At 35.6% G+C, this 21,988-nt stretch overlaps 1 protein-coding gene across 2 annotated transcripts in view; it reads right to left on the reverse strand.

Moving 5' to 3' along the window:
* Nucleotides 1-2,657: 2,657 nt before the first annotated feature.
* NETO2 (neuropilin and tolloid like 2) overlaps nt 2,658-21,988 on the reverse strand; it is a 55,583-nt gene continuing 36,252 nt past the window's right edge. For both annotated transcript variants that reach the window (XM_042920516.1, XM_042920515.1), the window contains exons 7-9: nt 21,165-21,393; nt 6,292-6,405; nt 2,658-4,497 (exon numbers count right to left, since the gene is read on the reverse strand). In XM_042920516.1, the coding sequence (XP_042776450.1) occupies nt 3,917-4,497; nt 6,292-6,405; nt 21,165-21,393 (924 nt within the window). In that variant the 3' untranslated portion in view covers nt 2,658-3,916. The remainder of the gene's footprint in view (nt 4,498-6,291; nt 6,406-21,164; nt 21,394-21,988) is intronic.

A 21,988-nucleotide genomic window follows, 5' to 3' on the forward strand; every position in this document is an offset into this window, starting at 1 on the left:
GCTGTTTTTATCTAGTGCCAAGCCTATAAATTGTTAACATTGTTTATTAAGAATTCACAGTAATTGTCTTGCAGTTTGCAGATGCCAAGAAGTTGTGGCAACAAAATTGTAGAATAATGTTACATAGATTAAAAAAAGGTAAAATATAATGCTTTGAAAAAATTATAGAATAAATTACATTTTAAATCAGAGTGGTAGACAAGCTTACATGGAACATCTGGGCTGCTGTTTAGAACTGTTTGACCTTTAAAACTTCCAGCCAGCTAAAGCAGGGAAAAACAGCAAAGGCAAGGAAAGAACATGGGACTAGTTCTGAGATGTGGGTACTCTCTCCTCTTTTCTGGGCCTCAGAATTCTCATTAATAAAGCTGGAGCAGATCATCTTTCTTAGGATCTTAAAAAAACCCCAAACTAGATTCCTTCTAATCACGAACAACATAGCACACACCATTTTGTAAGAGGGCATAATCCCCTTTGAGAATCACTCCTGGAATCACAACTGGCTTTTTTCCTATTCTGTCTCCTCAGTTGACACACTCCTGAAGCCAGAAAGCATCCTGCTCATCTGACAATTGCACAACTATAAAAACGTTCAGAAGTAGACACTTAGGAGGTCCTTTTAATGCCTAATAATTGCATGTAACATGACAAAGACACAAGACCTGTCATCCAGAGTTAACAAAGCCTTTTTAATCTCTTTTGTGATGTGAAATGTGGAAAATCCTTTGCTTTTTGTTAAACCTTTAGGTTGAACATTTCCCCCCACAAAAGGTACATCACACTTCATTCATACATACTTTAGATGTTGGGATTCGTAGGTTTCCTGCAATTTCTGGGCACTTGAGGGTTGGTATCCTGTGCTAAACTCAGGATCACAGATGAAAGGTAACAACAGTATAGTAGAGGTGTCCTTAATGCTGCTCCTGAATTGAAGATATTCTCCCCTCCAGATTTGTATTTTCCACTGTATGTTTAACAACTGGCTACTACATTCTCTATGAAGGGTGTAGTAACTTCCACAAGATGGCTGAAGTTCATCTCCATTACTAAAATTTATGGCTTTTACTTTAGTAAACAATTTGTCAAGTTTTCTCACTGACCTCAAAAATGATAGACTACATATGCAGCAATTAGCATTATGCTGGTAATAATGCCTAAAAATTAGTTCCATTCTCTTCTCTTCCTATGGTGTACTGCCAAATAAATGTTTGACTAAAAAATAAATGAGGCCTAGTCCCCATCTATAGTTCAATGAAGGCATACAATACATGGCAGTTTAAGGCTGGCTTAGCTAATATTGATCATCTGGCTCTTCAGTTCTACCCCTGCAGACAGACTAACTCATCAGAAACCCCTGATCCTGGACCAAATTAAGAGGTACCTTCACTACATAAAGATTTACTATTTAGACTTCTCTCTGCATTTTGCTTTTTTTTTTTTTTTTTTCTTTCAATTCAGAGGAAATGTTGTTCTGTATAGAGACCCTCTCTTTCTTTAGTTGAAGAGAAAACTGCAAGTAAGTTTGGGTTGTCTACTGTGGAAAACAAAAACTATTTCTTTTGTTTCAGTAGCCAGAAAATTTAGAACAAACTCTGTTGTCCAAGATTTACTTGCTGAGTTGCCTGAAACTATGTACTTTTGTGCTCTTTTAATGTTAAATGTCTTCTTTAAAGGCTCTATTTTGTAGGCCTCTTCACGACCTTTTAAAAGAAAATAGGATACAAATTTCAAAAATAAAAATAAAAATATAGTTACAAGTGACTCTCATGAAGCATACTGTATTATTTTCTACTATAAGGTAGGTGTTAAAGATGAATTTAACAGCTGTTTTTATAATGCAGGTGATTTTACACAGAAAATATGCTAGCTTTCCTTCATCATGAAGAATGAGATCACAGTTATTATTATACTAAATAATTACTATGCAGTTCAAATGTTAGCTGGCTACTAATACTAGAATGCCTATTCAACATAGCTACTGAAAGAATTTCTATCTAATCTGGCTCTGGTTCATTAGTTCAATGAATACTACATTCATTAAGTCTTTCTACCTTCCCAAATTCTATTTTTAGAACAGGAAATTATGCTGACTTAAAAAACAACTTAAATCATAAATATACTATGTATAGGTTTTGTATCTCCTGGATATTATATTTAAAAAAATAAAAAATGTGATAAGAAATATGTTGAAGGGGTATCATATATGTATAATATTTAAGGTCCCAGTTTTCACTAATCTGAGAAAATGCATGGATGTGATATCTTAAAAAATCAATGAAATTCCATGAAACTTCAATTTCTCGTTTCACTAAGAATTTACTACAAAATATATCAAAAATGAGAATTTATCTCTTTTAAACGGCATGTCTGTATTAGTTATAATTTGATAAATGGTTCCTTTTCATATATTTTTTAAGATCCAAAATCTCAGTGTAATAACATGATTGAAGAATCATGTAACAATGTATATTTTAATATAAGATTTGTGTAGTGATTTGGAATAAATAACACACAGTGAAAAATTTATCATAAACTAAATGCAGTAACAAAAAAAACCCAAAGCTATGTACACATTACCAAGGTCTTTACAATGAGTTATAACGTGGAGCTCCATCACAGCATACTTGTATACAAAGCCACTAATGTGAACACTGAAATAAATCCGTCATGTAGGTCTTTAATCTTGATTTAATAAAGTTTTGTACAGTATCAAATAATATCAAAAGTCTAAAAAAACACAATGAGTTTTTATATCATGTTTATAAATTATTGTTTATATACCATAAAAAACATAAGGTCAAAAGTGCAGTTTAAAAAAAAGTGGAAGTTGTTATTCTTGGTAAGAACTAGAAAAATGTACTATCCCAAGTACGAAGCCATCTGAGGGCTTTTACAGTTTCTTAGGAATTCTCCTTTTACTCTCACACAACCTTGGTTACCATACGCTATAAGATAAACCAATATAAAGGGAGCAAAATCATCTTCTTATAAAAATAACAGGGAACACAAATCTGGTGGTGAGAAATGCTGGAAATAAACATAATTACAGGCTTCTTCCAAAATGAATTAAATGACTTTGCTCACAGGAATGAATGGGCTATCACTGAATGTGACCAAATTTGGGAAATTTCAAAGGATTTTCAGAAATTTTAATCCTTAAGTTTTTAGTCATAACTGGCAAGGGTGCATACATCCTAGGATTATGAATTCTTCTAGTATAAGCAAGACAAGATAGGACCTAAAGGCGATAAATCATATCATTTACCATTCAGAAAAAATAAAGACTAAAAATCCAGTAACTAAAAGGCAGCAGTATAGGAATTAGTCAAGAAACAGATGGGCGAAACAGAACTCCGGGTCTTAATTGGCACTTACCACAGTAACTAGTTATATTTTGAAAAATTCTAGAACAAATGCCTGTATTGAAATATGTGTGGTATGATAACCACTTATATTTAGCAAGAAACCAAAATGGTAAAATCACAAACTTATAAAACAAATTAAATTTAGAGAAAAGAAAAACAAAAGGAATGTAAAGAAAAATCTTATTTTTAAACTTATTGTGGGATCACAATATTGACAAACTGTATCAATCAAGAGCAGTATTCCTGAAGCAGCCTGAGCCTGGCTCAGCAGAACTACTTCACTCTTTAAATGCTATTTAACTGGTACTTTGTTTATGTGACATCAAGCAATAAATGATTATTATTTTTTTCACTGAATGGAGTAAGTTCCTTGGTTGGCTTAACATATAGACTGCCTGAGATAATAAAAACTTCACCATTACAATAGATTAATGGGAAACGAAGGTCTTCCTAGTTTCGACAGGAGAAAAGGGTTGGCTGCTGGAGAGAATGGGTGCTCTGTAGGCTGCATACGTACATACTTAATAATTAATGTCTCCTTTTGTAGAAGATTAAAAATCGATGGATATGGATGCTTGTGCAGAATCATCTCGCCCCCTGACATAAATTTCACAAGGAATCTCCTCCATTACTCTGTCTTCTAGGGCCTGTTCAGGGCACTCATGTGCCTGTTTGAAAGTGTAGCTACTCTTTTTGAAGGTGCTGTTAAATGTTTTCATTGGCTGTGGTTGTGCAAAATCATTTCGGAAAGGCAGTTCCATGGAACTCAGGTTGGTCCTGCTTTGTTTGACACTGGATGCTTGCGATCCGCAGTGATGGTCATGAATGCACCGGGAGGCGGTGGAGGAGCGCCGCATCTTCTGGTAGTTGTCCAGTTCTTCTGACAGGTCGGCTAGGTCTGCAGAAATCTCTTTGTCCCTTAGTGAAAACAGTTCATAATGAGGAGGATCAAACACTTCCTGAAATCCAGTTTTATTAAAAGCAGTTTTGCAAGCCATGACCTTTTTTCGAGGCTGTTTCACTTGTACTAAAATAGAAATAATGAGAAGGACCAAGACAATCCCTGATGTAATGCCAATAATTGTTCCATGAGTTTTAGTGATTTGTTCAAATAGTCCTGCTTTTTTCTTTTCTGCAGAAAGAGAAAGAGAAACAATGAGGCTTTCAAAATTCATTAATGAGCCCTGTCCCAAACTGGTAAGGTATTTTTAGGTAAAGCAGAACACATGGGTCAAACAGACCACAGATGATGCCACCTAAAATTAGGTTTTTGAACAAATAAAACAATACCATTATGATTTCTGGTTAAATTAGCCAATCGTAATATGGCTAGATAGATTACATAAAAGAAAAAGGACTTGGTTCTTGCAAATTAAATTAAATACATGAACATAAAGAAAATGCCAGGGGCGCCTGGGTGGCTCAGTTGGTTAAGTGTCCGATTCCTGATTTTGGCTCAGGTCATGATCGCAGTTTGTGGGGTCCAGCCCCATGTTGGGCTCTGTGCTGACAGGAAGGAAGCTTGCTTGGGATTCTCTCTCTTTCTCTGTCCCCTCCCCTCCCCCAGCTCATGCACGCACATGTGCTCTCTCTCTCAAAATAAATAAAATAAACAAAAAAGGAAAATACCAAACAAATACTCTTATTCTATCAAGTTTAGCTTTCTGTTCTATGGCATATCTTTTTTTTTTTTTTTTTAATGCTTACTTATTTTGAGAGGGAGAGAGCGTTCACGAGCAGAGGAGGGGTAGAGAGAGAGGAAGACAGAAAAACCCAAGCAGGCTCTGTACTCTCAGGGCAGAGCCCATCGTGGGGCTTGATCTCATGAACAAACCATGAGATCATGACCTATGCTGAAATCAAGAGTTGGATATTTAACTGACTGAGCCACCCAGGCTCCCCTATGGTATTTCTGACAAACTGCCATGTTGAGGTATATCCACAGTATCTCCACTAACCGCCATCAGCAAGAGAGAACTAAAGTGATCAGGCTAACCCACTTAGGGATGTTATTATCACAATCTACATTTGAATGATTACCTTAAATTACTTCAAGTACTTAAGACAGCCGTATCAGATCACATTAACTTTTCACAGTAAGATATTTACTGAACTTTTGGAGAATAAAAGGGAGGTAAACTTTAGGACTGAGACAGTGAGTTGATAATGTTTGTAGATATTCAACTATTACCACAAGTCACATTTACCTTAGATATACACTAGAAATAGAGCATAGGAAATTTTATAAAATGAAAAAAAGCGGTTCTTACAAGTCTGTTTTTGCTGCTTAAGTTTTTTTTTTTACATTGATTTATTTTTGAGAAACAGAGTGAGACAAAGCGTGAGCGGGGGAGGGGCAGAGAGAGAAGGAGACACAGAATCTGAAGCAGGCTCCAGGCTCTGAGCAAGCGGTCAGCACAGAGCCTGATGCGGGGCTCGAACTTACAAACTGTGAGATCATGACCTGAGCCGAAGTTGGACGCTCAACCGACTGAGCCACCCAGGCACCCCTGTTTTTGCTGCTTTTTAAGATTGAATGCATCAATATTTATTAAACAGCATTTGTATATAATTTAAAAAATACTACTATTTTAGGTAACTTTCTAAATTATTCTGAGAATAAGGTATCTTTACAATATGAATAAGAAAATAATGAAAGAAATATTAGAGCAGACTTTTGAACAACTTAAAAAACACAGTACATAAAAATGAATGCTTTTGTTGAGAATAAGTATTTTTCTTTACTTTCACCACATAACAGAGGTCTACACTCTATTTAAAACAAACATTTATATTTTATGTTTCCATTTCTGCCAAAGCAGCTATTGCTAAGTACAGTTGTAGAAAAGGGCATTTTAAGTCTTTCTTAATGAAGGGCAATGGTCACTTTTCTCTCAAAAAGGTTGGCCTTTGCCATTGCACTCACCTTTACAATGATTTTCATCCCAAGGGTATGCACAGTTCTGAACACCATTACAGACTAAAGAATTATTGATGCACATGTTGCTGTGGCAAAAGAAAGTGCTACCTGTGCAGGGAGCTGCAGGAAAGAAAAACAATTTGTTGCTAAGAACTCATTTTGGTTTATTTACACTTAAACTTGTTTCATGAATACACTCCTACTATATAAACAATAAGACAAAGGCCAATACTCTCTGATATGGTCTCACCTAAACTTTTACTTAAGGGTGCCCAAGTGTCATTTTTAAAAAAAAAAATTTTTTTTAATGTTTTATTTATTTTCGACAGAGAGAGTGAGACAGAGCATGAGCTGGGGAGAGTCAGAGAGAGAGGGAGACACAGAATCCGAAGCAGGCTCCAGGCTCTGAGCCGGCAGCACAGAGCCTGACGCGGGGCTCGAACTCACAGACCGAGAGATCATGACCTGAGCCGAAGTCGGACGCTCGACCAACTGAGCCACCCAGGCGCCCCCCCAAGTGTCATTTTTAATGTAATGAGAATATGAATATATTTGCCATGGTTCTCAAGGAAGTAGTACATAGCCTGGTAGCATTCCAAACTGTTAGAATAAAATGTTGGTGAGGATGTGGAGACACTGGAACCCTTGGTGCATTGCTGAGGGAAATGTAAAATGGTACAGTTGCTGTGCAAACACTATGGAGTTTCCTCAGAAATTTACACAGATTACCATGTGCCGCAGCAATTCTATTTCTAGGCACATATCTCAAACAACTAAAAGCAAAGATTCAAACACATAATGTACAGCCATGTTCATGGCAGCAATATTGACAAGCACACAACAGCATCATTCCACCAAAAGGTAGAAATAATCTGAATATCTGTTGATGGATGAATGGATAACCACAATGTGGTGTACACATATCTAATGAAATATTATTCAGTGTTAAAACTCAGAAGGAAATTCTGGCAAATGCTACAACATAGATAAATCTTGACATTCATTATGCTTGAAGGAAGCCAGACACAAAAGAACAAATATTGTAGGATTCCGGGTATATATATGGTACCTGGAGCAGTCAACTCATTGACATAAAAAAAGCGCAATAGCTACCAGAACCTGGAGGAAGAGGGAAATGGGGAGTGTTTAATGGGAGAGTTTCAGTTGGGAATGATAAAAAAGTTCTGGAGATGGATGGTGGGGATGGTTGCAGAAAAATGTGAATGTACCTAATGCCACCAAACTATATACTCAAAAATGGTTAAAATGGCGAATTTTATGTTATAGAGATTTTACCACACAAAAAAATAACTCTTTAGAATTTTAACATTAATATTTTTTAAAACAACAAAGATTTTGGAACATATACCATGTAATTTTGTATTTTGTATAAACTGTTCTTTCAGCCTGAAATGTCTCCTTCCTCCTTTCCCTTCCTGGTGACCATCTACTCATCTTTCAAGATCATCCAAAATGTTGCCTTGTCTGTGAAGATTCCCTCAATTCTCTTAGGCAGCTAGGGACCCCTGTGTTCCAGTCATACTGTATATGTGCTTCCATCTAACACTTCTCCTTGTTTGTGTAAAAATTTGTTACACTAGATTATGACTCAGTGTGTTTACTTTAGTTAGGAAATAAAGTCTTAGATCAGAGACAAAAGTACCAGCATAGTAATAACGTGTATTTCAGTGTAAAGACACACACACACACAAATCTGAAAGTCAAGAAGGATAGCTTATTTTTTCTTCCACTCAAAAAGACTGCAGAATTATGACAGAAGCTCCTAAAAATCAACTAACCATTTTGATTTCCAAAAATATACTCAAACACAATGTATTTCCTGTCTAAAAAATTCTACATTTATTTTAAGAAGATACATGTCACATCAAGGCAGGAAAACTGAGTACCACTCTCTATTATACTGACAGGCTTCAAATATTTTATTTTATTTTTTATTATATGAAATTTATTGTCAAATTAGTTTCCATACAACACCCAGTGCTCATCCCAAAAGATGCCCTCTTCAATGCCCATCACCTCCCCTCCCCTCCCTCCCACCCCCCATCAACCCTCAGTTTGTTCTCAGTTTTTAAGAGTCTCTTATGCTTTGGCTCTCTCTCCCACTCTAACCTCTTTTTTTTTCCCTCCCCTCCCCCATGGGTTTCTGTTAAGTTTCTCAGGATCCACCTAAGAGTGAAAATATTTTTTATATTTTCTTTTTAAAAGTTTCTTTTCAAGGTGTGCCTGAGTGGCTCAGTTGGTTAAGCACCTGACTCTTGATTTTGGCTCAGGTCATGATCTCACAGTTCGTAGGCTCTGGGCTGACAGTGAGGAGCCTGCTTGGGATTCTCTTGCTCTTTTTCTGCCCCTCCCATCTCACGTGTGAGCGCACATGCTTTCTCTCTCTGAAAATACATTAATATTAAAAAAAAGTTTCTTTTCAAGATGAAAAGAAATATCTAAAATTTTATGAGATTAATAACTGAATTTCTTCCCTAAAAGTATCTTTTTAAAAATAAATATACAATGAACCTTATTAAAACAATAATGAAGTTAGTATTTCTTTCCCTCTAAAGAGAAGGCCCTATCTTTAGGTTACAATCATAGGAAGCTTTGGAATACCTAACCACATTGTCCAACTGCATCATCAGTAATAAAACTGACAGTCTGATAAAAAACAAACAAACAAAAAACCAACACACACATAGAAAACAAAAACCTGACAGTTTGGTATCCACCTGCCTGACCCCTTTGTCTATTTCTCAGTTTGGCTCTGAAAATGGACTATAGAAACAGGTATTTATTGGGTCCCCAGGAAACCCTAAAATATCATCTGATATTTATCAAATATTTATTAGACTTATAATGTAGGTCAATAGACAACATCCATTGCATCATTAATCATCAGGGAAATGCAAATCAAAACCACAATGAGATATCACTTCACACCTGTCAGAATGGCTGTCGTGAAAGACAAGAAATAAGTGTCAGTGGAGATGTGGAAAAAAGGGAACCTTCATGCACTGTTGGTGAGAATGTATATTGGTGCAGCCCCTGCACCAGTATAAAGTTTCTCCAAACAGTATAAAGGTTCCTCAAAAAGTTAAAAATAGAATTACCATATAATCCAGCAATTCCACTTTTGGGTATATATCTGAAGAAAATCAAAATACTAATTCAAAAAGATGTATGCACCCCTCTGTTCATTACATCATTATTTATAATAGCTAAGATATATAAGCAACCTAAGTGCCCATCCATGGATGAATCAAAAATGTGCGTGTGTGTATGTGTATACACACACATACATACAATGGAGTATTACTGAACCATAAAAAGGAATGAAATCTTGTCATGTGTGACAACACGGATGGACCTAAAGGGTATTATGCTAAGTGAAATAAGTCAGAGAAAAACAAATACTGATGATTTCATTTATATGTGGAATCTAAAAAATAAAACAAATGTACAAACAAAACAGAAAGACTCAGAAACAGAGAACTAATGGTTGCCAGAAGGAAGTAGTGGTGCGGGGGTGAGATAGGATGAAATAGGGGAAGGGGATTAAGAGGAACAGTCTTCAAGTTATAAAACAAGTAAGTCATGGGAATATAATATACAGCTTAGGGAATACAGTCAATAATATTATAACAATTTTGTATGGTGACAGATGGAACCTAGACTTATGGTGGTGATCATTTCATAATGTATGTAAATATCAAATCACTGAATAGAATATCATCCACTGAATGAATGTCAATTATTTGTCAATTAAAATAACATCCAAAATTGCTTTGCTATTAGAGAGCAAATATAAGCTCTCTTTTTTTAAAAGACTGTTTATTTATTTATTTATTGAGATAGAGGGGAGGGCAGAGAGAGAGAGAGGGAGAGAGAGAGGGAGACAGAGACAGAGAGAGACAGAGAGAGAGAGAGAGAGGAAGAATCCCAAGCAGGCCCTGCACTGTCAGTGCAGAGCACAACGCAGGGCTCGATCTCACAAATGTGAGATCATGACCCGAGTCAAAATCAAGAGTCAGATGCCTTACCAACTGAATCACTCAGGCACCCCTAAAATCTCTTTTTAAGGAAGAATCCCCCAAAAGTAATATTCACCCAAGTTCTAGTTCAGCAGGCTTATCTATGGTTAATCATTATGAACTAGGATGTGTTTATCTTTCCTCCCTCCCTACTATAAATTAAATGGAATGTAGGCATGACGTTTATATACAGTTAATTATTCAGTGCACTAAACTTTTAGGCTTGCTTATTTGCTGGGTACTTACCCACTCCAGTTTAAGTATAATAACCCTTAGGTGGCTCTGATAACTAAAGAATCTAAAATAGCTAAGAACTGTGAATAGCTTGGGAAATCATGCTATGAAGCAGAGAATGGAAAAAAAATGGATTAGTAATTAAGAAAAATTGTTTCTGTTATTAGTTAACCTGTCTACTTTGAGATTTTAACTAACTCCTTGGGTCGCTGTTTCCTCTTTTTAAATGAAGGGGATAGACTGTTATCTCAGACTTCTGGTTCTAAAATCAATGAGACTATGAAATTAGTGGTTTCAATCATGTGGATAATTCTATTCTTAGAAGTATCATGTATATAACAAGTAATTTACTCAGAGACTGAACCCATCACATGTATCATTTAAACTATTAAGTAATATTTCATGATTCTTAAAAAAAATGTTTGATGGTTTCAAAACTTACAAGGGCAATACATATGAGTTACATGAATAAGCCATTAGGTTGAGGGCAGAAAAGCCAAAGAAAACATATGATGATGGGGTGCTTGGGTGGCTCAGTCAGGTAAGTGTTGGGCCCTTGAGTTTGGCTCAGTCATGATCTCACGGTTTGTGGGATCGAGCCCCACTTTGGGCTCTGAACTGACAATGCAGAGCCTGCTTGGGATTCTCTCCTCTGCCCCTCCTCTGCTTGCGTGCTCTCTCTCTTAAAATGAATAAATTAAAAAAAAAAACCAGTATGGTGGTATTTTATTTAAGTACAAACTTAGCTGGTAACCCACTTCAGTTGTGTCATGTATATTATAAAATTATATTACACCCATGTGTGCAGTTTAACATAACAAATGGCCTAGAGAACACACAGTATTTTTGAATTTCTCACTTCTAAAAACTGGAGTTTTCTGGCTTTTTGTTTATGTATCATACAACAATCCTAATACATACTATATCATATTACCTGCTGACCTCTAATTTTACCTATCTTATCCAGTTCACAAATGAGAATACAGGGAACAGAAGCTATTTTCAAGACAAGCTGAGTGAGGTGGTAAGTACTGTGGCTTCTAGGCATGCTGATTTTGAGTCAAACTATCATTAGCTCTTTAAGTTTATCCATAGAACATTGTGTGACCACATTTGGATTCTCTTTATGGTTCAAAAGTGGCAAAAAAAAGACAGGTTTTCTGCTTAGAGTTTCTCACTGACTAAACAGTAAGTAGAAAACACCCTCATGAGGTTTTTATTTTATAGAATTCTTTACAATTGCTCCCCACATGATTTAAAGCAATTAGAAAGCAGCAGTGATATCAGGTTTTATTTTGTAGAAATACATTATATTCATAATTACAGATGTATTAAGCTCTATGGATTTTCAGTGGGTAAGCATAGCTGTTTATGATGAGAATCAAAGTATCAGTTATTGACCTGGGATGCTAATGACATGCTTCAATTAAAAACTATAAAAAATGGCTGAATTATAGCAATTTATAAGTAAAGGGCAAAGAGAATAGCAAAAATAGTGCCAGTTATGAACTATTTTCTACTTCTAGCCTGAGGACTTTCTCTTTTCCCTTTTACTCACTACTGGATCATGGCATGAGAAAGAAGAAGGGTTATGGTTTCAGCCCCTCTTCCCTTCCCATGAGATGTGGCAATGATGCTGAAAGATGGTCTGTCCTTCAACTAGGCCTGCAGGGGCCTATAGGCAGTATGTCACTGAAAATCACATTATGGATTTATTTTGACAAAAATAACTTCTGTTGCTTTCATGGTTGTAGTCCTAGAAATTATCTTCCTAAAACCATATCCTGTCTGAAAGAGTGAGGTGTATATTAGTATTCAGTGCTTGGGAAGAGGTCAAACATATTGACTGACTGTTATTCTGTATCTTTCACTTTAGCCAAGTTATATTATTTTAGTCATATCTGTAATCCACAATGGGTAGGTATGAAGTGTATCTCATGCAGATTTAGTCCATTTATGTAAACCTTTTCTGAAATATTGATTGTTTTCATGGATGGATTCATAACAGTTACAAATTGTTAACAGTTTAGAGAAAAACAAAAAAGTTTAACAATTTGAATTAATGATGAGCATATAAAAATGTATGGTTTGGAGCTCTCTAATGTGATTAAAAGGAGATTTCCTGGGCACCTGGGTGGCTCAGTTGGTTAAGCATTTGACTCTTGATTTCGGCTCAGGTCACGATTTCGGCTCAGGTCATCACCTCACGGTTCACGGGTTCAAGCTCCATGTCAGGCTCCAAGCTGACAACATGGAGCTTGCTTAGGATTCTCTCCCTGTCCTTTCTCTCTACCCCTCCCCCACTCCCTCCATCCCTCCCTCTCTCAAAATAAATAAACATTAAATAAAAAAAAGGAGATTTCCAAACCAGGACTTTTGTTTTAGAAAACTTATAAAATCCTTTACTTTGATCACATACATATGACATTTGTTTTTTGGAGGGGTGGTTTTCTTGTTCTTCATGGATAATAAAGCTAAATTTAGGATATGGAGCTAAGTCTATTGCAACCTTTAACTTAGTTTTATATTTAATTATTGTAAAGATATCACTTGAGGGAGGCTTTTCACCTGTTTACTTATCAGATTTGTACTGATGGAGACATCACTAGTGCAGATACAGAAATACCTTAACTAAAACACATCAGAGAATAATTTTGCATTTAAGATTTAGACCAGTGTTACCCAAAATATAATGTAAGGCAAAATATGAACAAGTAGCCACAATAAAAAAGATATTTAGAAAGAAACAAGTATTATTAATTTCACTAGTAGCTTATTTAACCTCATATATCTTTGCAGAAAAGAGAAATACAGAAGGACTGAGGCTGCTACCTTTAGAAGGGTCTGTGTGCAAGTTTGGCCCTTAGTTTTGGCAACTGAGAACTTGACTTTCCTCCATTCCCTGACTGGTAAGGTTCATGGTGCCTAGAGTTGGTGTGAACAACATCATTTATGCCATATACCTTCTTTCCTTTCGTGAGCCTACAATTTTGGTACAGGCAAGGCAGATAGATGGTGCCTATGTGCCTAACCCTCAATAAAAACTTGGGTGCTGAGCTCTAAGTGGGTTCTCTGGGCAGAAACGTACATGTTACTGAATTTTTTGTTGCTTAAGAAATGCACATGCTTAGTATGCCCTTCATGGGAGGGAGAGAGGATAAGGAAGTCTGTGAAAGGATTTCTCCAGACTCAGACAGTATTTTTCCTTTGTTGATCCTATATCCTTTCACTGTAATAAATTTTAGCTGTGAGTATTCAAATGTATGCTGAGTCCTGTGAGTCCTTCTAGCAAATCACCTACCATGTGGGTGGTGTTAGGGAGCCCTGAAACAATATCCAAAATATTCTCATTTAACACGTATATAAAATATAAGGAGATATTTTACATTATTTCTTATCAAGTCTTTGAAATTCAGAATAAATCTTCATAATTATAGCACATTTCAATTTAGATGGGCCACATTATGAGTGTTCAATAGCTACATGTGGCTGATGGGCACTGTTGGAAAACACAGGTACAAGATGTTGGGAATAAATAAGACGAGGAGAAAGGAAAATGGCTGAAAGGCTTTCTTGCTAACTTTAACTGTATCTTTGTATCAAGCACTGCTTTGTAGTCATTTGAAATAGTGAAGCAGCCTTTACATAGCTGTTTTTTTCAAGTTTGAAAAGTTGATAAAAATTTTCTGGACATAGTTGATATCCATCAATAGGGCAACAAGCAGCGGCAGCAGTATACTCCATGCAAGTATCACTGCTGAGCTAAACATTTCCCACTACTTGAGAAACTCACTAAATCCAAAATAACTCAAAGCTTTTTCCCTTCATCTGTCCAATTTTCACTTTCTAAGTCAATCAGACCCTAACTGTAGGTATCTTTGACTCATTTTGATCAGTCCCCAAATCTTGTGTAGTCTACCTCCACAACTCTTCTTTCTTCTGTCACTGCTCTGGTTCAGACCTTCCTGGTCTCCCCCTCTGACTATGGAAGTTAGCCTCCTAAGACCTCCACGCCCCAATTAAAGCACAGCCCTGATTACATCATCTTATAGTACAAGACCCTTCAAAACTCCCCAAAGCTTATAACATGAATTCTAATTTTATTTTATTTTATTCTAGAGAGTGTGTATTCATGCACACACAAGCTGGGGAGACAGGCAAAGGGAGGGAGGAAGGGGGAGAGAGAGAATGAATGAAATCTTAGCAGACTCTATGCTCAGTGTGGAGCCCAACACAAAGCTCAATCCCACGACCCTGGGATCTTGACCTCAGCAGAAATTAAGAGGCGGACGCTCAACAGACTGAGCTACGTCATGAACTCTAGTTTTTGTCTTCCTAAAAAAAAATTTTTTTAAGTTCATTTTTTCATTTTGAAATAAAGAGCATGAGTAGAGGAGGGGCAGAGAGAGGGAAGGAGAGAATCCTAAGCAGGCTCCACACTGTCAGCACAGAGCCCGATGTGGGGCTTGATGTCACAAACCATGAGATCATGACCTGAGCCAAAACCAAGAGTCAGGTGCTCAATTGCCTGGGCTACTCAGGTGCTCCTACTTTTACCCTTTAATTTAAAGGCTTTCTAACTCTAGCTAGGCTCCATGCCCAGTGCAGAGCCTAAAGCAAGGACTGAACTCATGGCCTGGAGATCAAGACCTGAGCTGAGAGCAAGAGTCAGACGCTCAACCAACTGAGCTACCCAGGCAACCCTAATCTACCTTTTTTTTTTTGTTTTTAATTTTTTTTTAAGTTTATTTCTTTGTTTTGAGATAGAGTGAGAAAAAGCAAGAGCACAAGTAAGATAGGGACAGAAATCAAGTTGATGCTCAACTGACTGAGCTATACAGGTGCTCCATGAGCTCTAATTTTAGCCTTTGTAAAAAAATTTTTTTTAAGTTTATTTATTAATTTTGAAAGAGAGAGCATGAGCAGGGGAGGGGCAGAGAAAGAAGGAAAGAGAATTCCAAGCAGGCTCCACACTGACAGTGCAGAGCCCAGTATGGGGCTCAAACTCATGAACTGTGATATCATGACCTGAGCCAAGATCAAGAGTCAAATGCTTAACTGAATGGGCCACCGAGGTGCCCCTCTAATCTACCTTTTGACTCATTTTTCTCTCTTCTTTCTTCTACTACTTCTTGTGGTCCAAATTGGCTCCATGCTTTTGTTCATTCTGTGGCCTGTTTGGAATAGCAACCTCAATTATCCAACATTTCTACCTTCTAAAATCTCAAGGATAAACTCCAAGGTCCTACCTTCAAGGATTACTTGCTCCATAATCAATGCTGTCTGCTAGAAGTAACCTGGATATTTAATCAGGAAGCACTTTGTTTTCTGTCTCAAACAGTCATTGTCATAGTCAATCCTGTAACTGCCTCATTTGCATCTATGTCACCTCACCTAAGTGACTATAATAAGATCCTTTAGAGCAGGGAATGTTTCATCCATTTCTGTATCTTCATAGCAAATAGCATCTTGTATGATAAATGTTAAATAAATGAATGGAAGGCAGGTAGGAAGGCTGGTTGGCTAAATTGGCTTCATAACCCAACTGCCCATCCGGCAATTCATCAAGTCTTGTAAAATTACAGACAGAAGAGTTCAGCTATAATAAAGCTTGTGTAGGTCACATACAATCATGATATTAATATAGAATCCATGGAACAATAATATTTTGAAATTACAAGTAAAGGGAAAAAGTACTAATTCCTAAATTTCTGAAGGAAAATATCTGATAGTATCTTACTCTTACACCTTTATATTTACAAATTTTGACTTGCAAAAATCATATAGTTTACCATTTTACTCTATTCACTTAGGCTATAAAGGCGAAAATATTTCCTTCTCTTATGAGGACAATATATACCAGTTATTTTAAAAATATATATGATGTGAACATACACACTAAACTATCTTGGGGCAGTCTGGATAAATCTTTAAATGGTAATTTTCTTCATACAGAGGTGACTGTGAGGAAAGGGATTAGTCAGAGAGGCTAATCAGCTCTCTCCAAATGTAGATTAAAGTTAAAGGCCACTTAAAGCCAAGCCAAAAACATGAAGGTATTTTTGAAATCAATTTAAAAAAACTTTTTTAATGTTTACTTTTGAGAGAGAGAGAGAGAAAGAGAGAGAGCACGCGAGAGTGAGAGGGAGGGGCAGAGGGAGAAAGAAGGAGACACAGAATCTGAAGCAGGCTCCAGGCTCTGAGCTGTCAGCACAGAACCTGATGTGGGATTCGAACTCACAAGCCATGAGATCATGACCTGAGGTAAAGCCAGATGCTTAACCAACTGAGCCACCTAGGCACCCCTTGAAGACAGTTTTTTTTTTTTTTTTTTTTAAAATAGAAGGTAATGTAATATGATTTACACTTACAATAAGCAAAATCAAAATAATTATCAAAAGTACTGACAAGTCACTTGGACTTTTACAGGAGATAGAAAGGCAATAGAACCAATTTTTCCTTGGGATTTGTTCATGTGAATTATCAGGAATTTAAGGGAAGAATCCTAAAATCTGTCCTCAGAGTTCTTCCACTTTTAAGCTGGATTAGTATCTACAGTGAGCTACAACATCCTTTAAAATGAAAAAATTCTCACATGCTCACAAATTAGTAAAGATGACTTTTAAAGACTTAACTAAGATAAAGAGAAAACCCCATTATAACTACAAAGAAAATTTCTGAATATACACAAAAGGAAATTCAACTGTGTTGCCACAAAAAATCAATTAACCACAAAAGGAGGTTGTAATGAAGAAAATGAGGGAGAAAAAGCTTTAAGACATTTAGAAAACAAATAGCAAAAGTGTAGAAGTCCTTCCACCTTAGTAATTACTGTTAATGTAAATGAGTTAAACCCTCTATTCAAACAGCAGAGATTGGCAGAATAGATAACAAAAAACCCCCTAGATCCAACTATATACTGTTCTACAAAAGACTCACTTTAGATTTAAAGATACAAATTGGTTGAAAATAAAAAAAAAAAAAAAAAAAAAAAAAATGGAGAAAGATATTCCATGCAAACAGTTAACCAAAGAGAGCTGGGGTGGCTATACAAATATCAGACAAAAATAGACTTTAATGTCAGGGTATTGACTGTTGCAAATGATAAAAAGGGACAATGTAGATTGGTAAAAGGGATTCATCAAGAAAATACAACAATCATAAAAATATATAAATAAATAAAATATCAGACCCCTAAATTATAAGAAGGAAACACTATCAGAATTTTAAGGGAGAATTAGATATTCTACAATAATGGCTGGAAACTTCAATATCCCACTTTTAATAATGGATACAACAACCAAACAGAAGATAAATAACCAAATGAAAGAATAACACTATAAGTCAACTGGAGGACCTAATAGATATATAAAGAAAATTCCACCTAGCAACAGCAAAATATACATTTTTCTCATGTATAAGGAACTTTGTCCAGGATGGACCATATGTTAGGCCAGCCATATACACACAAAAATCTTAAAAGACTGATATCATACAAAGTTTCTTTTCCAATCACAATGAAGTAAAACTAGGTATCAGTCACAAAATAAAAACTAGAAAATTTGTAAACATGTGGGAATTAAACTACACCCTCTTAACCAACTAGTCAAAGAAGAAATCACAAGGGAAAATTAGATAATACCTGAGACCAAAGAAAATGAAAACACAGCATACCAAAACTTATGAGAAGCAATGAAACAGTGCTAAGAAAGAAATTTATAGCTATAAATGCCTACATTAAAAAAGGAGAAAGATCTGGAACCATTAACTTAACCTTAAAGAGCCAGAAAAGGAAGAGCAAACTAAACTCAAAGTTCTATGCCTTTGTCAGTAGTACTGAAATTATAAAGAGAGAGAATAGAAAAACTAAAGAAAAAACCAAAAAATGGTTCTTTGACGAGATCAACAAAATTGGCAAACTTTAGTTACAATGATTAAGGAAAAAAAGAAACAGAGATAAAATGACTCAAATTACTAAAATCAGAAATGCAAGTGGAGACATTATTACAGATCTTATAGATATAAAAAGGATTAGAAGAGGATACTAACAACAATTCTACACCAATAAACTACTAATCTAGATGAAATAGACAAATTCCTAGAAACATACATTCTACCAAAATTGAATAAAAACCAAACAGGAAATCTGAACAGATCTCTAACTAGCAAGAATATTGAATCAGTAATCAAACTATTTCCCAACAAAGAAAAGCCCTGCACTGAATGGCCTCACTGATGAATTCTACCAAATGTTTACAGAATGTCAATTCTCAAACTCTTTCAAAAAGCTGAAGAGAAAGGATCACTTCTTACTTATTCTATGGATCAGCATAACCCTGATACCACAGCCAGACAAAGATACTACAAGAAATTGAACTACAGACCAATACCTCTTTATTCATATTGATGCAAAAATTCTCAACAAAATACTGGCACTGAATTCAACAACATATTAAAAGGATTATACACCATGACCAAGTGGGACTTATTCCTGGAACATAAAAACAGTTCCACATACAAAAATCAATGTAACACCCCACATTAACAGAATGAAGAGGGAAAAAATGACATGATCATCTCAACTGAATCAGAAAAAGCATTTGACAAAATTTCATGATGAAAACACTTAATAAACTAGGGCCAGAAGAAAATTTCCTCAATGTGATAAAGGCCATATATGAAAACCCCACAGCTAACACCATACTCAATGGTGAAAGGTTGAAAGCTTTTCTCTTAAGATCAGAAACAAGACAAGGATGTCTCCTTTCACTTCTATTCAACATAGTACTAGACATTCTAGCAAGAGCAATTAGGCGAGAAAAGGCAATAAAAAGCATCCAAATGGGACAGGAAAATGTAAAATTATCTGTTTGCAGATAACATGATCTTATATGTAGAAAACCCTAACAAGATTACACACACACAGACACACACAGAGCTAATCCAGTAAAGTTATAGGATACAAAAAACAGCATACAAAAGACAAAAGTCAGGAGCATTTCTACACACTAACAATGAAAAACTGGAAAAGAAAATAATTCCTTTATAACAGCATTAAACAAAAAAATTCTTAGGAATAAATGTAACCAAGGAGATGCAAGACCTGTATACTAAAGAATACAAAACACTGTTGAAAGAAATTAAAGACAACAAATAAATGGGAAGACATCCTGGGTTCATGGACTGAAGACTTAATATTAAGATGACAATGCTACTCAAAAGCAATCCACAGATTCATTATGATTTCTATTAAAAAACAAAAAAAAAAAGTGTTTTCTGAATGTTTTCTTTAAGAGAAGGAAAGAGCTTCTTGGAAATATGGTTGGTTCTAGGGCTGGACCAGGGAAAACACAGTTGAGCCTGGGCCATCTTGTGGTAACAGAAAGTAAGAAAGTGATTTTTTTTTTTTTAAAGGCACATCAAAAGGATAAAGGAGACAACTTGAAGGAGCTCCCAGTGGCCAAAGCTGGGATTCTGAGCAACAAAATAATGTTAGTACTATAATAATTATATATCATATATAATTATATATATAATAATGGCATAAAATAAAAATCCATAAACTCATACTGATATAAATAACTGAATAGATAAATGAGGGGGAAAAACAGCTCTTTCTCACAGTTTAATTACAATTAATAAGGGTAGAAGGAATAATGGAAACAGAAAACTCCCATTAGGTAAACACTACAGGAATACCTATTACATGAGAAACTAACAACAGTGAGAAAAAGGATATTACATAGTCTCATAGAGAATTATTAATTAAGATGAAAAAATCAGTAACTTTATAGTGGTGGAACCTGACAGCACGTTAAGCAAGTGACTGAAGTTAATGTCAGACAAATCCACATTATGTACCCCTGCCTCACTGGTGTGATACACTGAGAAAGATATAATGTGATTTCTGGGGTACTGACAGAAATACGTAACTTCAAATGAATCCATGAGAAAACATCAGACAAACCTAAACTGACAATCGGCTAAATAAATGGCCAATACCCTTCAAAAGTATTAAGGTCATTAAAGACTGAGGAACTGTCACAGATGGAGGACACTAAAGGACAGATGAAAGTAAATGCAATGTGGACATTAATGGGAAAACTAGTGACATGTAGATAAGGTCTATATACTGGTCAATAATACTGAGTCAGTGTTATTTTTCAGTTTTACTACATTATTAGGGGAACCTGAGTGAAAGGCATATGAAAACTCTACTATTTTCATAACGTTCTATATGCTTAAAATTATTTAAAAATAAAAAGTTAGAAAAAAAACAGCCTATCTAGATCTTTGATGAGCATGGTTTGGTAGATTCGTAATTATTCACCACGCTGAATTACTACTACTGATAATTTTTTAAATCTTGAAAGAAGTCTCCACTTTCTGCATTCCCTATCACATTTACACCTTTATACTAAGGTAGTGCTCCAATTTAATGTATTAACATGGTTTTTCATCCAGGACAGTTAATTCCTTGAGAATAGGGGCTAAGACTTAGTTATTTCTACATCCTGTTACTAGTCTTTGCCAAAAGAAAATAGAACTGAATTCTGAATAAATGAAAATTATGTAAAAGATCTCAATGCTATAGGATTTACTTACGCTCCACAAAGGAAGTAAAGAGCATTCTGAACCTGCTTAGCCGACTACCTTCATCTGCCCACATTCGGATCACTCCAACTCCTGTTTTCAGCATGACATCATTGGCCACAGTGCTGCAAAACTTGGCCTTCAGGTTTTCAATAGAACTGCTTCCATCATAAACTGCAACGAAATTTCTCTTGCATTCATTTGAGTGCTCCATTTGATAATCTAGGAACCTCAAATAAATCTGTAACATTAAAACAGAGAAAAACACTGCTTTTGAAAATATAAATTTGAATTTTCTAGTTCTGCTATCCAATGAACATGGTAGACAAGATTACAGTAGCTGACAGATAAACAGATAAATCTAACAACAGACAAAAGGCTGGGGCCTAAGCAGTTAAAAGACTAAGACACTCTTTGGCCTCTTTCTTTGTCTTAATGGAACTAAGCATTTAAGGAATCTTAAGTTTGTGTTTGATCTATAAAGAGAAGAAACTTTTTGTTCCATGAGGCTCACTGGTTGTCTTAGTTTCCTTATTATGAAAGCAATCTTGTGGTACTGACAGATTGGGAAAATAAAAGAATCCCTCATAACAAATGTAGTTTTTTAAAAGTTTTTCTTCACGTTTTTAAAGCCCAAGTTTAGTAGTAAGGTATATACAACCTGGTTTTTCATGTAACACATCAAAACCATTTTTCTATTACCTATACTCTTCATAACCATAAACATTCCCATGATGTCCTGTCATTTATTTACCCTTATTCTATACTGCACATTTAAGTGGCTTTAAAATTTCACCCCATAAATGACAATTTCTAAGGTTTCTGTCAGGAAGATG

The sequence above is a fragment of the Panthera leo genome, chromosome E2, assembly GCF_018350215.1.
Source record: "Panthera leo isolate Ple1 chromosome E2, P.leo_Ple1_pat1.1, whole genome shotgun sequence".
Taxonomy (NCBI): domain Eukaryota; kingdom Metazoa; phylum Chordata; class Mammalia; order Carnivora; family Felidae; genus Panthera; species Panthera leo.